Raw genomic sequence first — 19,478 nt, forward strand, 5'->3', positions numbered from 1 at the left:
TAATTGGTACAGAACTAAAATCATCTGAAATAAACACTCCGATGATTCAGAAGTCCCTTTCGGCTCTTGCTGGGTTTCAGGGCCAACATTCAGAAAATGTTATCACCCCAAGAGGGAGAGGTGCTACTGGCATTTACTGTAATGCTCAACAAATAAATATAGATGCTGTTAAATATCAAGTGGCTTTCAAAATATAGTGAAGACCCTTTTTAACCATTAAGATAATAAGCATTGAAATAAAAATAACAACCAGATTAGAAGAAAAACACAAACTTGGGTTAGTTCGGTTTCTACCATGCATGACCTGTGGTCACTTTCTGTGATACCAATTTCTTATAAACCAGGGATAAACTACCAGCCAACCTTCCTCACAGATTCAAATTTTGGATCAACAGTAGAAAGTTTACATGAAAGTTCCTCAAAAATTATAAAGGTTAAACACATGAAAAGTATTCTTATTAAAATTAACAGAGGTAGAAAAGGTAAGGGGTAAACTTAAAAATGTTTATTTTCATAAATAACAGTGTATTAGGTAAATACTGGACTTACGTTTGAAAGCAGGATACATTGGAACCATATTGGTTACAAGGAATGCATCATATTTAGCCTCTGGTGAAGAGCTCAGATCTAAACATTAGGAAAACAAATAGTATACATTGCTTACCAAAATCTATATCAGTTAAAAAAAAGGGGGGGGGTAGAATTTTCTTAAATGGTCCAAACAACATGAAGTAAATGAATCTACTCTTTCATTCCCACTCCTACCTGCTTTATACAACATCTCCCTACTCCCCTCCCACTCAGTCTCTTCTTCACTCAATAGCTCTCTCCCAAAAGCCATTTACGATGCTTTTTTCTTACTATCTACTTCTTGAGTCTACCAACATTATGTAAAATAACTCCTTGATTTCATCAGTGCCATTTAGACTTAAAAAAAAATCATCAAGGTAATGAGAGATGGTTTAAGGGCTTCAGATTTTTTTTCTAAATATGGAATCTTGCTCTGTCACCCAGGGTGAAGTGCAGTGACCTGATCACAGCTAACTGTAGCCTCAATCTCCCAGATTTAAGGGATCCTCCCACTTCAGCCTCCAGAGTATCAGGGACTACTGGCATGTGCCACCAGCTCAGCTAATTTTTTAATTTTTTTGTAGAGACAAGGTCTTGCTATGTTGTCCAGGATCATCTCGAACTCCTGGACTCAAGCAACCCTCCCACCTTGGCCTCCCAAAGTGCTGGGATTACTTTGCAATTACAGTGGTGGCTCACGCCTGGCGTCAGGTAATCTTAAGAGATCCCCTCTACAGTATTACATAAAGGACTAGTGTCTTAATGATTCACTGTTTCCTTTTCAGATTCTCATTTAATAATGTAAGGCGGGACACAGAAGATTCCCTTGCACATCAAAATTCCCCTGGAGAATTATATTTTTTGAAAGCTAGTCACTTTTTGGCTGATTTTGGAAGGATCCCATAAAAATTCATTTATATAATCTTTTGAGCACCCTCCCCTGAAGAAAACCCAAGCCACTGAAATTCCAAATACCAAAATTGCACAATGTGACATCCCTCTGAAGGCATCAGATCTTGATACTCTTAACTTACAAGGAGGAAACAGGAATCCATAGGACATCTGCTTATCATTTTTGTAGGCCAAACAGTTCTGACTGAAACTCGGAGAAACACGGACATCAGGCCGGATGCAACTGGTCAGATGGTCAGGAATGCTGGAAACCTCAGCCTGCACGGGAGTCAGAGGCACTCAGCAATGCCGTGGCTCTGTTATGAACAGCTGAAATCGAAACCCCTCTGGCTTCTCCTATGCTTGTATTCTGATAGTCTGACTCCTTTTTTAAATTTTTTATCTTTGATAGTCTGACTTCTTTTTAAAAGTCCTTAGTTTTAAGTACAGTAAGCCACAAATTTTCAAACTTTTTTAATCAACATAACTCTCTTTATCAAAGTCTTAAGTAAAACAATATAGAAAGCAGAACATAAAGCAGAAATCCCACTGTTGAAATAATACATAGAATCTCATCGAAGATAACTTATAAAATAACACTCTTAGAAACAATATAGATGCATCTCCTCTAAATAGACTATTTATCTGTATGTATGTGTTTGTGTGTGTGTGTGTGTGTATAGAATGTACAAGAACATACATATGTGTACACAGTACAAATTAACAATAAACTGTGTTTGGGGCAGCAGAAGTGTTCTCCTCCTTTGTATTAAAAAATTTAAAACATGCCTCAACTGCCAAATAACATTTTCTAATTCCTGATATCTATCTATTTATCTCATCTTCATCAAAATTGAAACCCCCAACATAAAACTTTTATTAAAAAACAAACCAGGGCCAGGCGTGGTGGCTCACGCCTGTAATCCCAGCACTTTGGGAGGCCGAGGCAGGCAGATCACCTGAGGTCAGGAGTTCAAGACCAGCCTGACCAACATGACAAAACTCCATCTCTACTAAAAATACAAAAATTAGCCAGGTGTGGTGGCGTGCATCTCTAATTCCAGCTACTCGGGAGGCTGAGACAGGAGAATCACTTGAACCCAGGAGGAGGAGGTTGCAGTGAGCTGAGATCATGCCACTGCACTCCAGCCTGGGAGACAGAGCAAGACTCAGTCTCAAAACATTAGAAAAAAAAAAAAAAAAAACAGATGCTGATAGTGGGGGAGGTTGGAGGGGAGTGGGTGAATATGTGGGAACTCTGCACTTTACACTCAATCTTGCTGAGAAATAAAATGTGCTCTTAAAAAATAAAGTCTATTAAAATAAACAAACAAAGCTTGGCAGTTTCCATAACTATTGAGCAATGACTTAGGCAGAGTAAAAGAAAATAAAAGAATTAGTGACCTACCTTCAATGTTTAACATATTCCCATGGAATTACCAGAACATTGAATAAAGGCTAATACAAAATATCTTACAATAAATCCAACATAGGATTTCTGTCATTAAGAAAAAATAAAATATTTTCTAAGACAAAATTCTGTTAAGCAAGGAATCATTGTATTAACGTGAGGAATGTATTAAAATAAAAAATATAAAATCCAATTTTCTCAATGACCTGTTTGGAAACAGTATATGATGTCCAGAGTGGCATTAGGAATATTTCACTATAACCACTTTCAAAGTCAGTGTGATATAAGATATCATATCTAGTCCGATAAAGCACTGCAGGTCGCCCATAGAGGAGGTGTCTCTCTAAGAAAGAAAAAAAATAAACTGTGTTAAATGTATATTAAATTTTACATCAAACGTTAAAGAAATATTGGAAGAGTCAAGTTACCTAAAATGGCTAGCTTACTTATTATTAATATAGCACCTTCTTCTTGATTTAATCAAGCTAGTTTTCCTAACACTTTTATGGTTGATCTGATCACCTAACCATGGGTCAAGACTTACAGTTATCAAAACCATAATGTAAATGCTGCATTTACGTAATGCTTTTTTTAGTTGTAAAGAATTTACAATTTGTATATAAAGGAAACATTATGTAATAAATTTTGAAATGATTCAGCTGAATGGAAAGCCAATAGGATTGGATTTCTGTAGAATTAATTATTTTGACCCCTGAAGAGGCTTATCAGGTACACCAATGATTTAATCAAGAAGAAGGCACACGTTGATCATTATATGCATACAGCAACTCAAATATGCATTCCTTCAGCATAAAAAGTGAGTAGTAATGAGCATTTAAAGTAAGCAGCTTTGTCATACAGAGGAAAACTCTTTAGGTAAGAACTTGAAGGAACATGTATAGATAAAATAAGTGGGCATTCAAGAGGGTCTTCTAAGTACAGAAGAGGGAAGTTCATCAGTTACCAAAGAACTCAATTAAGACCCCCAGTGCAAATTCAGACCTCCAAAGGAAAGCTCTCTTCTTAGGAAAAAAAGGTCTGAAGCTTTACTCTTTGCGGAAGAAGAGATGGGAGTTCGGTACGAAAATCTTCATTCCACACTCTGCAATAAATACCTGGAGCTTGATCTGCCCACTTTGGATAGGCTAAAGTCAAAACTTCCATAGATTCTTGGAAATGTGGGGCCCTACAGACCAAAATATTTAGAGATGAGGCTTAGGCAATTCACAATTCTTTCAGTGATAAATTAAAAAAAAAATTCTTTGTACTATTTTTTCTACTAGAGAAAATCAGTTCTGAAAAACACTTATTAAGTAATGTATACATGTTGCTTTCATTAAAGTCTTACCATTCTATGCAAGTAATGGAGAAAACTCTTCGTAGAATACTTTGCAAGACCCTCCCAGATAGAACTGCGGATTCGAGACAAAGCAGCCCACACTATTACAACACAAGCCTGTTCTGGGTAGTTCAGCTGCTCCAGCATTGCAGTAAATGTAGAAGCCTTAGTTAAGCTGCCAAATTTGGGGACCCACCCCTAAGGATTAGAACATAATCTGACAATATTAAATAAATGAAATATAATAAACAAAAAGCCCGCAAATCGTAACAGTAGTACTTAGGGGCAGTAAAACAACCCAGACTTTCCTTCAAAACTCAAACCAAACCTTTTCTAGGTTCAAAATTTCCATTAATGTTTTCCTTGTTTTCATTTCTGCTGCCTCTGAATTTCCTGGTTTCAGCTGGAAGCAGAAGTATCAAAATTCTTTGAGAAGCTATTCTTTTTTTATCATTTAAGTTTTCATGGTTACCACACACAGTCCTCCAAACTCAAATTCAAGCTTGGCATCTAATCGATTCCATTAGGGGACAACAAAATAGCAGCCATGTTCCCATATGCAATACCCCTCCCTAGAGCAACCACCAAACAAGAGTCTTGGACAATCTATAGTCTCCACTAACTCTGGCTCTTTCTCTAAATCCTCCTCATTTCTAAGCATTCAACGTAACACTCTATTCCACAAAGGCTAATGTATTTACAACACTCTCTTCACAATCATTGTTAGCAACATTACACTATCGTATATGCTATTTCCTTTCTCTCTACCAGAAATAACTTCTCCAGTCTTCGCCAAGTCTGTCACCTGTCTCCTTCCAAATTTATCCATTATTCTTCATCATCAAACATTGAGCGCCTTGGTTGTGCCAGACCTTGGGCTGTAGAATGGAGGTACTGGGCAAAGATGATTAAGATAGAGCTCTTATCCTCAAAGAGCTCACGAGTCAAAGGGAGAGACAAACATAGCACAAATAACAGATGCCATGTGGTCTGCACCACATTAAAGATAGTTACAGAGTGTGATGGGAATGCAGAGGATGATGAATACTGGAAATGGAGTGGAGGTGACATCAATAAAGTCCTTTAAGGAGCATATGAAGTTAAACCAGGCTGGCCCCATGTTCCAGTTTTATGCTTGTTGCCCTGGTATAATTGTTAATAGTGTCCCTTTTCACTCTCAAAAGTGCATGACAAATATTCAGCCCTCATGGAAGAGACATGAAGAGGAAAGGGCAAGGGGGCCCAAGAGGGGCAGAGATACCTTAAGATTCATTTTCTCTGCCGGGCATGGTGGCTCATGCCTGGAATCACAGCACTTTGGGAGGCAAAGGCGGGTGGATTGCCTAAGGTCAGGAGTTCGAGACTAGCTGGCCAACATGGCAAAACCCTGTCTCTACTAAAAATACAAAAATTAACCAGGCCTGTAATCCCAGCTACTCGGGAGTCTGAGACAGGAGAATCGCTTGAATCCAGGATGTGGAGGATGCAGTTAGCCAAGGTCGTGCCACTGCACTCCAGCCTGGGTGACAAAGCGAGGCTCCGTCTCTAAAAAACAAACAAAAAAAAAGATTCATTTTCTCCTGAAAAGTTTCCTCAATAAAGCTTCTCCATCTCTACTCACTCTACTGCTCTACACATAAAGATTCAACTTGCTTCAGAAATTTGGGTTCTAGCCAGGTGTAGTGGCTCACGCCTGTAAGCCTAGCACTTTGGGAGGCTGAGGTGGGCAGATCACCTGAGGTCAGGAGTTTGAGCCAGCCTGGCCAACATGGTGAAACCCCATCTCTACTGGAAATACAGAAATTAGCCAGGCATGGTAGCACACACCTGTAATCCCAGCTACTTGGGAGGCTGGGGCAGAATTGCTTGAACCTGGGAGGCAGAGGCTGCAGTGAGCCAAGATCGTGCCACTACACTCCAGCCTGGGCAACAGTGTAAGACTCTGTCTCAGAAAAAAAAAAAAAAAAAGAAAAAAAAAGACAGAAATTTGAGTTCCATAGCTTCCAAGCTATTGTCATAACTGCAAGTTTTGGCACACAGCTGTAACACAAAAGTATCACTATCTGACTGCCTTTTTCTCAATTAATACTGAGCAAAATTAGCATAATAAGGGGAAAAATACAGTGGTTTTTACAGCCTCCTAAAAATCCAACCAAGGTCCCCAATGACCCAAAAAAATCTACTTGGGTCTTCCTGGAGCTTAATAGTTTCATCTAACAAAGAGGGGGAAATAATCTCTGCAGTAAGAAACACACATTTTAAGGTCCAGAATCAAAATTTAGATTTTATTTTTTCAGTTTATCAAAGTATCAAAGAAATCACAGGTTCAGAGTCATAGCCTGACTCTCCTAGTCTTTATGACATCTTGGGGGAGCCACCCACTGCATTTTTGTTGAGCAAAAAGTCTCTCTACTCAGGCCACAAAATGTACTTGAATCTTGTTCTCAGCACACATTGAGATCTTTATCTCGAGACCAGCAACCCTGCAGACTAGCCTGCAAGCCTCTGGTTTTGCAATATGTTTCCGGGATTTCTTGACGTGGATCTAGTATAACCTGGTCTTCCCAGGCTGGGAATGCCTGTCATGGAATTCCAGACCGAGCCTTCATTCCACACCCCAGTTCCCTGTTTACTATAGTGTCTCTGGCAGTTTTGGTACATGCCAAGGTTCTCTCCAGATACCACACTTGGCAAAATACTGTGAGGCCAATCTTTTTAAGTGGTGTGGACTTCCCTAGCACTCATTCTTTTTGTATTCCAAATTTGGGTCGTAGAGACTGGAGTTTGTGTTCCTTTTCCCTCCTCAGCTTCCTGATTCAGATTCCCACAGATGAGTGGACTGTCTTGAGAGCCACATGAAAATCTCTCCTCTTCTTTGTTTTTTTAAAACATACACTCCCACAATAATATGCTCTTAAATCTTACCACAGAATCTCTACCCAAGATCTTTCCTTTTCCTGCACACTTTCTCCTTTGCCTTACAAGTGCCTATTATCATTTGCTGCCATTTCAACCTCCTCTGAGATTTGATTCAAGGCCTCTCTTTAGTGCCCTGTTCTTTCTTACCCGAACCTTGAAAACATTATGCTGTAATGTATCAACTGGATAAATCCTACAACAGAACAATAACTTTATGAGGACAAGGACTTCATCTGTTTTACTCACCACTGTATCTTCCATCTCCAACAATGCCAATCACATAATATCTACTTGGCAGACACTTGTCGGTAAGTTAATGATATATATTTTTAAAAATCTTGGCTTTCTACATATGACCTGTCTAATGTTACCCTGAAAGGTGCACTGGGCAGATCAGTAGTATCATCTCCAACTTACTGATGAAGGAGCTGGAGGTTTATGATTTGCCCAAAATAATTCAGCTGCATAGCAGCACTAGAATCCTAGGCCATTACTCTTCTGCTTGACCTTTTGGGTGGTCTCCAGTTGGGTGCTGGCTGCTGGGTTATTTTATGGAGAGTGTATGGGAATGAAGATCCAACTACTCCCAGGCATGGCCCGAGTAATGCCTACTGAGAAGCTAATGAGGACAGTAGTCTCTGTCAAAGCATCTAGTATTCCAGAAGCGACTTCCAAACTTTGATATACGAATTTTTTGTTGAGCAAAAAGTCTCTCTACTCAGGACACAAAATGTATATGAGAAACAAAATTTTCTTTTGACATATTCCCTTTGTTCCCACTCTTAGAATAAGAAGCATTTTCAGATGAAAGCACATGGGCTTCAGTGTCATATAAAACTGCGTTCAAATCTAATCTCAGCTCTTTATAGTTGTGGTACTCTGTAACTTAATCTCCAAAGCTTTATATCTCCCTGGAATGTTGCACTGTTTACAGGCAAAATATGTAAAGTGACTTGTTTGGTTTTAACCCAAAGTAACTGCAGTTGTAGCTGTTGCAGTTGTACTGTTTAGTAAAGATATGGGCTCTACCTCAATACTGGCAAAGAATATTGCTAGGTAAAAGTTGTTAAAATTCAATCTACCATCAAATTCATCTTGAATTCTCCTATAAACAATAAACAATTGCTATGTATTGATTTCTTCCAAGTATTCCCAAAAACACACAGATACACATGCAGACACAAACACTCAGAAGCAGGAGTGAATGCTATCTCCTTCTTTCTCTAGAACAACTAATATCTCCAAAGAAATAACACAAATGAGAAACATTCCAAAATTGACAAGAGCTAAAGAAGATGTTCCCTCTGTAGCCATATTCAGGACTCTGCTTTAAAGTTAACAAGAATTACTAGTGTTTAAGTCAATTTTCTTTTTCTTTTTTGAAACAGAGTTTCGCTCTTGTTGCCCAGGCTGGAGTACAATGGCGAGATCTCGACTCACTGCACCTCCACCTCCTGGGTTCAAGCGATTCTCCTGCCCCAGTCTCCCTAGTAGCTGGGATTACAGGTGGATGCCACGATGCCCAGCTAATTTTTGTATTTTTAGTAGAGACGGGGTTTCACCATGTTGGTCAGGCTGGTTTTGAACTCCTGACCTCAGGTGATCCGCCCACCTCGGCCTCCCAAAGTCCTGGGATTACAAGTGTGAGCCATCGAACACACCCAGCTGTGTTTAAGTCATTTTCCTATCCAAACTAACCTCTCACTGTGTATGATAAGGAGCCAAGTATACATAGGTGTTAAAATTATTTTTAATTCCTTTTTTACAAAGATGATGGTGAGGGCTAACCTAAGAAAATGTGAAACATTTTTAATAGCAATGTAAATAGAGAAAAGATTAAGGTAAAAATAAATGGTGCAATTATTCTTGCAGTGCAAATTATACTTGGCTATAGTACCAGAATTGCTTGCTACAAGAGATTTTTTAAATTTTCTTTTCATTCATTCATTCCTCCATCGATTCAATGCCACGAGGAAATGAGTTTTCATTGCATGGAAAGTCTGCCAAGACATTAGGTATATGAGATCCAGAAATAACAACAGGCATGCAATTAAGATCTGGAATCTACCACATATCTAGAAATATTAAAGTTTAGCAAGCAGCTTAGATTGCCATTTTTGAGGATTACATTTTTCTTTCTCTTCATTTTAGTAAAGGATTTGATTCCATAACAGTTTAAATATTTATAGCAAAATATTGCCCAAGATTGGTTTAATATACCTCTTTTTTATCACAGATATCCCTGTGATCGTTTCACTATTGGAACATGCAGCTTTTACTCATGTATTTTGTACAGATGTATGACTGATTTTACAGCATATGCCATTAAAACAGTCACATATAAATGTTACAGGTGAAGTGTGTATATATAATATACACATGACATATTCTGAAAAATATCAACTACTTACATCTGTGTTTTAAAAAACTAATAATAAAAATAGTACAACTTTACATCTGTATAGAAGTTTAGGTTTACAAACTACTTTAAAAGCCTTGATATGTATTCAAAGGTACCTAGAAAGGGGAAGTAATTCCCCTGAACATAACACATGTGTGCTCACATACATGGTGGTTCACATTCACAAGGATCTCTTCCAGTAGGGCAGACACTGAATATTTTAAATGAGAGGCCAAATTTATGACACAGGAAACACCATAAAGGCCTGAAAGAACTCAGACCAAGAAAACATCGCTTTGCCACTGAAGAAATGACCAAGGTAGACCCCAAAAGGACACAAAGCCCAAGAGACAACGAGATAGGGAGAGAGCAACAGGAGAAAGAGCATTGAGGTTTATACATATTCCAGCATCTAAGCAAGGAAATGCATTGCACATAATAAGATAAATACTTTTGAAGGCTCTCTTGTATCATTAAAGGTTGGTGCCACTAGGCCATGAGCAGACTTAGAATAGCATGAGCTATTCTAGATTCCCCCCTAATATTTTATGCCACCACTTTGAAGCCATGAATTAGAAACTATCAGTGGTACAGTTGTGCCAGAGTAACCAGTGCCAGCCCAGTGTCAGTATTCAACAAATGCTTGCTGAATGTATCCATGAGGGTTTGTTTCCATGAAAATACATAAACTTTAAGCTTCAGTAGTATAAAAAGACACTTCAGGGATATAAGTAACAAACTCATGTTCCACTCCGAGCAGAGCAATGGAGATGTGACCTTACTAACCATAGCTCCTTACAGCCCTGAGAGTCAGTGATTCACTAAGAAGATGTCTCTTATTTTTAGGCTCTTAAGTTTGAGGTGATTGTGTGGTTTTTTGTTTGTTTGTTTGTTTGTTTGTTTGTTTTTGAGACAGTCTCGCGCTGTCACCCAGGTTGCAGTGCAGTGGTGCGATCTCGTCTCGCTGCAACCTCTGCCTCCCAGGTTCAAACAATTCTCCTGCCTCAGCCTCCCACGTAGCTGGGCTTACAAGCACGCGCCACTACTGCCCGGCTAATTTTTGTATTTTTTTTAGTAGAGAAGGGGTTTCACCATGTTGGCCAGGCTGGTCTCAAACTCCTGACCTCAGGTAATCCACCTGCCTCAGCCTCCTAGAGTGCTGGGATTACAGGCGTGAGCCACTGCGCCCGGCTGAGGTTATTGTTTATAATGAATTGTGAGACTGGTTTTGTCATATGAGGACACTGCCACCAACAAATTAAATGCAGGAATGTTTTCCTCAGACAGAAATGCTTTAGTACCATGAACAGTCAGACTTTGAATCAGCAAAATCATGGGAGTCCAATAGAAGTTGCCATAATTAATTTCATTAGAGACTTTTAGAAGAGAAGCATCTGAGTAGCATTTCTCTGCCTTGGCAACTAAATATCTGAAAAACTTGAATCATGAGACTCCCCATCTTTTGACTCTAGCAATGTTCTAATTGTCCTAATTATAATGACACTATAGTCCACTAGAGGTTAGGTGTCAAACATTGCAAATCACTTGTAGAGTTTGTGAAAGATTTGTGTGCCTTCCACCAACAATGGCCTATCTTCAAAGTGAGGTTCATTCAGTTCTATGCCAGAGTCCGTGTGTTCTGTGATCAAAGGGAGAAGTGGGATGATGGAGATACAGAAAAGGAAGAAGGAGGCAGATAAAGATCTTTAAAAGAGGAAAAATAAGTCAAGTAAATCAAATCTTCTACCGGTTTCCTCAACTCTACTTAATCAGATTGGAAAGAGCATATATGATAAACAGAACCATATGTAAGCTAACAACTCGAGCGATGCTCTCAGGAGAATTTGACCACGTGCATCTTTGCTGCATGACTTGTGCCTGCTATGCTTGAGTTCTTTCTGCATTTTAAATACACTTTTAGTCATTTCCTGGCTGTTTCAACATGTTATCCTATCTACTTTAGTAGCATGTATAGGAGGCTTCCCCTCCCCTTCTATTTTCCTCCAATTTTATGAAACTTCACAATCAGATAAAAAGAGCCTGCATGGTAGATTGTGTTATCGTTCCTCATTATTTACTGCCTCCACCCATTGCCATATGACTTACAGGATACAGTCCCCACAGAAAAAATATACTTCCCTACACCATTGGTATCATGTGCTCAGCTTTGGCCAGCAAACTGTGAATGGAGTGACACATGCCTCATAAGAGCAGAAGCATTAAGACCCAGTGCACAGTTCTGCCACTCTTTTCCCTCTGCCAAGAGCAGGACATGTCTCTGATGGAGGCTACTCCTTCAGCCTGGGTTCCAGAATAAAGAATACACATGGAGCAAAGCTGCCCTTGGCCTACAGCCAGCAAACTAAAATGGGAGCAAGAAACGCATCTTAGTACAAATCACTACTTTTTTTTTTTTTTTGGTCACATCATAAGCTTGCAAAAGTTCACTAATATGTGCTTGTTATCGTTGTACGTAAAGTCAGAGTTAGGGCTCGAGATGATCCTTCGCGTAGGAGGGAATTCTGATTTGATTCCTTCTGTGAATCTCTCCCTATCACTATATATATATATATATAGACTCTCGAGGTAGATACCTTCAGGATAGGCACCAGCTGCTATTATTTATCATTGTGACTATCATTCCCTTTATAGGAGTGTCCCACAGTGTCTTAACTTATGACTCATCAGATACAAAATGGATTGTGTATTTTTCAGAGGGCTTAAAAGCTATTGAGGGGGGAGAAAAGCTATTGGAATTTTTTTATTACATAGCTGGCATCTTGTGTACATGGAATAAACCAATATCCTTTGCCAGACAGGTATGAAAGTCACTTTGAAATACAAATTTTAATTTTAAACAATATTGTGCTTACACTATAATGTAAATAAGAAGCCTTTTCGATTTTCGAAAACTAGAAAAACCTTATCCGATTGTTTTGCAACAACCCCTTACCTTCTGTAGACCCTTTTGTATGAAGCCGTTTGTTGAGTTCATCCAACTTGTTCTTCATGTGTGAAAACCAGTAAAGGAAAAAAGAAAGCAAATCAGAAATGTTCTTTCCCTCTGTGCCCTTCTGTCTACTTAGCACCCTGCTAAATTCAAAAGCGAACTCTAAAATCCATCTATATCATACCTTCTTTTGAGGAATTACTATTTTCTCTCAAACTGACATTCTGGGCTCCACCTCTAGCAGTTCTATGTTTGTAAGCACCTTCTTCAATCTCTGTTTCCTTCCTTAAAACTGCGGATAATCACCACAGCACCAATTTCTCATGTGGGTACTGATGATGACTTGGGCATATATGTGTAAGTTAATTAGGATAGTGCCTAAATGTTTCAGATTAATCTCTAGGCACACTGAAGTGATTCCCAAACTAATTTATGAAATCACTTTTCACCAAAGCTAAAAAGTAATGACTCAGCAATTCTGAAACATCATGAGTCAGCAACTCTACCCTTCACTATATATCCTAGCATATGTGTACAAGAAGACATTTCCAGTAATGTCTGTGGCAACATTGTTGTAAGAGCTAACATTTGCAAATTACTAAATGTTCTCAAGTAGGAAAATGAAAATAAAATTTTATGGTACATTTATACAGTTAAATATTAACTACCATCTACCATATTAGCAGTAAAAATAAGTGAGCTAAAACTTCATATACTAATATGCATAAGTCTTAAAAACATAATGACAAAATAATTGCAGGATACATATAGTATAATAGCATTTATTAAAAATTTTACAACATGCAAAACTATAGTATAGGTTATTTTAGGAAACTATACAAAAGATTACTTCATACATTATTTAATAGATATATAAGGCCAGGCACAGTGGCTCACGCCTGTAATCCCAACATATTGGGAGGCCAAGGCGGGTGGATCAGCTGAGTCAGGCGTTGAAGACCAGCCTGGCCAACATAGTGAAACCCCGTCTCTACTAAAACTACAAAAATTTTCCAGGCATGGTGGCAGGAGCCTGTAATCCCAGCTACTCAGGAGGCTGAGGCAGGAGAATCACTTGAACTCAGGAGGCAGAGGTTGCAGTAAGCCGAGATCGCACTACTGCACTCCAGCCTGGGCAGCAGAGCGAGACTCCATCTCAAAAATAAAAAAAGAAAGAAAAGAAAGCCTGTCCAAGCATAGTGTGTGGGGGTAGTCTCTGTTTGCACCACCACCACATCCCTGTTCCACCCTCCCACACCCTGCTCTGTGTCCTGGGAGGCTGACCTCTAGGGATGGCATCAAAGGGCAAACTTGCCCTGTGGCTCCCTGTTGGGCTCTACCAAGGGGAAACATGTGAAAGGAAGTACAGGGGAGGAAGATGAGGGTAGCACTCCCCTATCTGGGAGTGCTCCCTGCTGGGTTGCAATGAACAAGCTGCACTCATTGGCCAAATATAATAGTTCCTTCCTATTCGGCTGTCTCTCTGTGTTTTGGAAACTTACTCCTTCCCCTCACTCTTTAAATCTTAGAAGGTACTATGCAAACCCCAGGGCACTTCACCACTCCTCATTGACTTCCATCCACCCTGCTCAGCCTTGGTAAATTACTCATTAAACATGACTGAATCAATTCCTTTAACCTCTCTTTTTTTTCTTTTCCTTTTTCTTTTTTTTTTTTTTGAGTCAGAGTCTCACTCCGTCTTCCAGGCTGGAGTGCAGTGACACAATCCCGGCTCACTGCAACCTCTGCCTCAAGCGATTCTCCCACCTCAGCCTCCCAGCGCCACCATGCCCGGCTAATTTTTTGTGTTTTTAGTAGAGACAGGGTTTCACCATGTTGGCCAAGCTGGTCTGGAACTCCTGACCTCAAGTCATCCACCCACCTCAGCCTCCCAAAGTGCTGGGATTATATGCGTGAGCGACTGCACCTGGCCTAAACTCTCTTTCAAAACCTCTTCTATATGGGCCACCTGTTTCCCATCGGGACCATGACTAGTAGACATGTGATCCACAGTTGAAGAACATAGAAAAAGATTTTGGTTGAGAACTGTGACTGCACAGAATAGCAACATGAATTTTACTTTTTGTCTTTCATGGTCTATACCTGTGCTATTCAATATGGTATCCACAAGCCACATAGGGCTCTTTAATTATAAAGTAATGAAATAAAAATTTTAGTTCCTCAGTCACACTAGCCAGTAGCTACCATTTTGGACAGCATAATTATAGACCATGTCCATTGTCACAGAAAGTTCTACTGGCCAGCACTGTTAGCCACCCAACAAACTCCTCCACAATAAACATAAAGATTATTTCTACCTTTGGCTCTACCTTATCATCACAAGTGCAGCCCAGGTCAAAATCAGACTGAAGGTACATAATCCCTGGATAATTGGGTCTGGTAACTTCCTCTGGCATGGTTGGCCTGAAGGTATTAGTGCGCAGGAGATGATTCAAACTTCCATGGGTCCCATTATTAGGAGCTGGCTTCAATCCCAGGAGATCTAATGAAAATTAAGAAAAGGAGGCAAGTGCTTCTTACATTTTTTTGATGAGATATGGTAAGATTTAAAACCCTTCACCTTCTATGGGTCTGAAAACTGTGAACACAAATCAGAATTGGACAAAACCAAATGTAGATGTCAGGCACCCCCTCCTTACCTCCTGAACCATTCTGGACTAACTACTTCTTGCCACAGCTTTCTGAAATAGCCAAGTTCATTGCTTGACCATGAATAGAGAGAGAGATTCCCAGAAAGAAAGAGTGAAGGAACAAGACCTTGATTAACTATTGCCCGTATCTGTGATAGTTACAACCCAAGGATGATCAATGTCAGTATCACTTTTTTCTGCACTTCCCTGGGACTATTTAATTCCATGTTTTGAAATGAGACTTATAATCAACAACTAACTAGAAGTCTGCCCTCTAATGACTTCACAGAAGTGTGGGGACATGAGGAGGCTTTGGCCCTGTCCCCTGAAGTGCCACTGAGCAATGAACAGGCTGATTTCATAGCAAGTGAATGGTTGCCAAGTGCATATTCAGTAACTTGCTTGAGCTCAGAGGCAGGACAGGGGAGAGCTAGCAGCCAAGATGAGAAAAGAACCCAGGAGACCCGACTTGCAGACTCCCCCTCTAACCACCAGACTGGCACTCCCTTACTAAATAGGAAAAGTTGTCCTCATTCAGCAACTAGAAGTTCAAGGAAGAAAAATAATTAAGAGCACATAAATAGCTGGCCAGGATGCAAGCTGGCAACATTTTTAACTGGGCTGCAATGCGAGAGATGGAGGTGGAGAGGACTCCGTGCAGAACTCTTGCTTCATCAGGTCTCTGACCAGTGGTGTCGAACTGTAATGCTATGTTAGACCAGCCAGAGGCTGCCAACAGCAACACTATGAAAACGCCCCATTAGTCAACTGTTGAAGGAAGACAAAGAAGCCTTAGAAGGGGATAATATTCTGTCTTTGAACCAATGGGCAAGTTACAACCTTTTGTGGGGAAGGGGAGGTAGTCCCAGAAAATAGACACCTCATTTCTTTCTCTGACATTGAGAAAGATCATATATACTCACTAAAGATTGTTTCAATGATTTTGATTAAACGAGCGGCTTACCACACATAACGTTGTAAAGTTCAATGTTTTCAAATGGAGGCACTTTAGTCTTGTACTTAAATGTTGGGCCATAACCTACAAAAACAGTCTTCCAAAAGAAAAGAAAAACAAAAACAGTTAAGCATTGTTAGGTAGGAACACTTCCTCTATTTATGAATACTGTACACCTTCACTCACACCACCATTACTTCTCCTCTCGAAGAATCACTAAAACACAATTTCAATTCACGGTTCTGCCATCATACCTGCATGCTGTTGACCTTGTTATCAAATCCATGGTCTCCCTGGAAAAAGCATTTTCCTGATGGTTTCTTATAAACATCCAAAGGTTTCCTAAATTGAAACAATTTCATGATCAGTTAGGACTTCTCATGAAATTACTTTGATAAAAAGGTAATTTCGGGGTACAAAGAATATCTAAGAAGGGGCTTTTGAAAGTCTATTTGTCTCTATTTTAATTGCATTCTTCTTGTGATATGAAAAGAGGATCCTATGCATTTCTCCAAGTGACTTTTCTTTGACAGTTATTGCAGGATAAATGGGGACCTGTGAACAGAAGTCACGATGCCCTCCTTGGACCTCGTGCTTACACCAAGTAGGGCGCTTGTCAAAAGTCATACTCTGCCTGTCTAGGTGCTTGGCCAGCTCTGAGACTGTAAAATTCTCGACTCTAGGACCATGTTTGTCTGGTTCACTTCTATGTACCCCTCCCCAGGCTCAGTGTCAAGACATAGTAGGCACTTTGAAAAAATGTGATGTCTCACCTATTATATACCCATAATAATTTAAAATTTAAAATAAAATAAATTTGTGATGTTTAAACAATGAATGGAGATCTATATTCTATAAAAATGTTTGCATGCAAATTTATCTATCAATATACAATACAACTAGAGTACAACTAAGCAGCCAAATTAACAGTAATCGTGACATATCTGACAAAAGCATGGCCTCACCTAGACAATATCTCTATTTAGAAACAGAAAACAGAAATACTGCTCTCTAGACATCGAGACCATCTGATCTTTCCTTTTGTGACAGAAGACACCTTTTGCAAAAGTGTCATGTGACCTTTTTCCAAAATAACTTTCATGTTAATTTAATACAAGTATTTCCTAAGTACCTATGGGTATATAGCACTGAAAGTGCTTTAGGAAAACAAAAAATCTAATATATGGGTCTCCACCCTTGGAATAATAAGGGCTTGGGATAATAAGACATATGAATACAATACCTCAACAATGCAAGAAGAGTTAAATTTAAAAGATGTATTGTTAACCAACATGCCTGGTTTTGGGCTACACTAATTTCCCCAACTGTCATCATCTTTCACTTAACTTCTACTCAGCTCCCATGTTTTTGCCATATGAACCTACTACCTGCGCCAGTGTGACCCTTTCCAAGCTGCCCCATACATAAAAGGTCCTTCAGGAGCACATATCGGGCCAATTAATTTCAGTCACATCCCTGTAAATTCTCCATGAAGATTTCCCACAACTGTTTTAAAAGACTCCAATAATTCCTGTTCTTCGTACATCTTTCTTCATAATCCCACATATTTAACTCTCAGTACACCCTGGAAAATTACAGCATGATATTTATGTATCTGTCAGATGTGTCTCTCTAAATGTCCCATACTGATACAAGTTTCTAGAGTTCTAAGTTCTTCTTAGAACTTAGAGTTTCTAAATATTTTCTTGTTATCTTCTCTCTCTTGCAAATTAGTACCTAGGTAGAGTACATGTGGCAGTTGTTCAATTATTGAGATAGACAAATTCACAGCGCTTTTCTTAAGTAGAAAGTTGGAGCAAGAGTGAGTGGGAAACAGCTACTTCCAGGTCTGTGTGAAAATGGATAAATCCTTAATAATTAACTCATTGGAAGTTGTCAGAGCCTCCAGACGTGTCCTAGACCACATTCAAAAGCAAGGAACGTTCTCTTCAACATTGGAGAGTCTTTTGTAGTTCAATAGAAGGCAAACATTGGGAATATTTAAAGCAATGTAAAAAGTGCCCACAATAACAGAGTTTTTAACATTAACAACATTTTCTAAAGTCCTCTATAAATGTTGCTACGAGCAAAGTCTCAACAAATGAGATCAAATCAGCCCAATATACTAAGGCAAGGTCCCATTTATACTTTTCACTTACTCAGGTAGTAAGAATAGAGGTTAGAATGTAAATTCAAAGAATGAAAGAGACACACACACACACACACACACACAAACACACACACACACAGATGCACTGACAGACTACAAAGAGATACCACGATGCTGAGACCGAGAAAATAGAGATATATTGTCTCAGCACTGATGGTTTATGTAGCCCACAAAATCTTTGGAAACAGTGAGATTTCCAACTGATATTTCTTTCAGCGATGACTAAGGATGATAAAATATTTCCAGTTGCCAAAGGGATGGTTGTGGAAATGAGAAACAGAAATAGCCCATATACCAGTTACCTTGCAACATGCCATCTGCGTTCCACCAATAAATGGATATCCTCAATTCTTCTATTGTTGGCATAGTGCAAACGTTTGGGAAGGTGCTGTTTCAAGTAAGGCTTAAAGTGCTGATCTGGTTTTTTACACTGAAATAGAAATGGAAATCAGACTTTAGATGGAATGTCTTTTGGAAAGATTCTTACAAATTCTCTCTAGAAAGCTGAAGGAGATTTTAAGCCTAACCAAAGGTTAGTTAGTGAATAAATGAAATTTGTTTCTATCAAATAATGTACGCTGAAAACAAATAGATTCAAAAGAGATTAAGTAACCTCGGAGATGATATGACAGGCTATCTGAGGAGAGTTAGGAATTTTAAGATGCATTCCTGGCTTGTGAGACCATCGCCAAGAGCAAGTCACACTCCAAGGCCTTTCCCAACTCCTTCAAGTCAAACAGTTGGGGGTGGGGTGTCGGTGGGAGGGGAGGAACACATGGGTTTAGGCTTATCTGATTAGATGCTCTTGTGCCATTAAGGTCGCTACCCAGCATCCGGGAACAATGGAGCAGAGTGGGTGGGCAGTTCTGGTTCAGAGAAAGCAAAGATTTGTTTAATCATGAATGAATACTTTTCAGTTCTAATGGAAGGATCAGATATTCTCCATTTGCATCATTGCCAAGACCATTAGGGAGCCTGCAGCTGACCACAGGCCAGAAGTTTTGAAAGCTCTTAAGGAAACAAATATACAGGATGGCAGGGCAGTGAGGAAAGTGTTCCTCCAGCCCCCCGGGGGAGGCACACACAGGAGGGAGGCTGCTCCAGGGGCAGAGGCCTGGGCAGGGCAGAGGCGGGACAACTGGCAACACTTACCGTGAGATTGGCAATAATGGCTTTGGGGTCGTCTGTTCAAAGAGAGGAGAAAGATTTCAAAAGAAATAA

At 39.5% G+C, this 19,478-nt stretch overlaps 1 protein-coding gene across 7 annotated transcripts in view; it reads right to left on the reverse strand.

Annotated features, from left to right (window-relative positions):
- The window catches only part of ENPP2 (ectonucleotide pyrophosphatase/phosphodiesterase 2), a 123,619-nt gene that overhangs the window by 16,665 nt on the left and 87,476 nt on the right, over positions 1-19,478 (reverse strand). For 3 of the 7 annotated variants that reach the window (XM_030795464.1, XM_030795460.1, XM_030795462.1), the window contains 10 exons: positions 19,410-19,441; positions 18,560-18,687; positions 16,342-16,429; positions 16,097-16,184; positions 14,800-14,984; positions 12,485-12,536; positions 4,540-4,614; positions 3,079-3,215; positions 1,605-1,740; positions 550-627 (listed from right to left, as the gene is read on the reverse strand). In XM_030795464.1, the coding sequence (XP_030651324.1) occupies positions 550-627; positions 1,605-1,740; positions 3,079-3,215; positions 4,540-4,614; positions 12,485-12,536; positions 14,800-14,984; positions 16,097-16,184; positions 16,342-16,429; positions 18,560-18,687; positions 19,410-19,441 (999 nt within the window). The remainder of the gene's footprint in view (positions 1-549; positions 628-1,604; positions 1,741-3,078; positions 3,216-4,539; positions 4,615-12,484; positions 12,537-14,799; positions 14,985-16,096; positions 16,185-16,341; positions 16,430-18,559; positions 18,688-19,409; positions 19,442-19,478) is intronic. The other 4 variants (XM_030795465.1, XM_030795466.1, XM_030795463.1 and 1 more) reach the window with 3 other exon arrangements.

The sequence above is a fragment of the Nomascus leucogenys genome, chromosome 16, assembly GCF_006542625.1.
Source record: "Nomascus leucogenys isolate Asia chromosome 16, Asia_NLE_v1, whole genome shotgun sequence".
NCBI lineage: Eukaryota > Metazoa > Chordata > Mammalia > Primates > Hylobatidae > Nomascus > Nomascus leucogenys.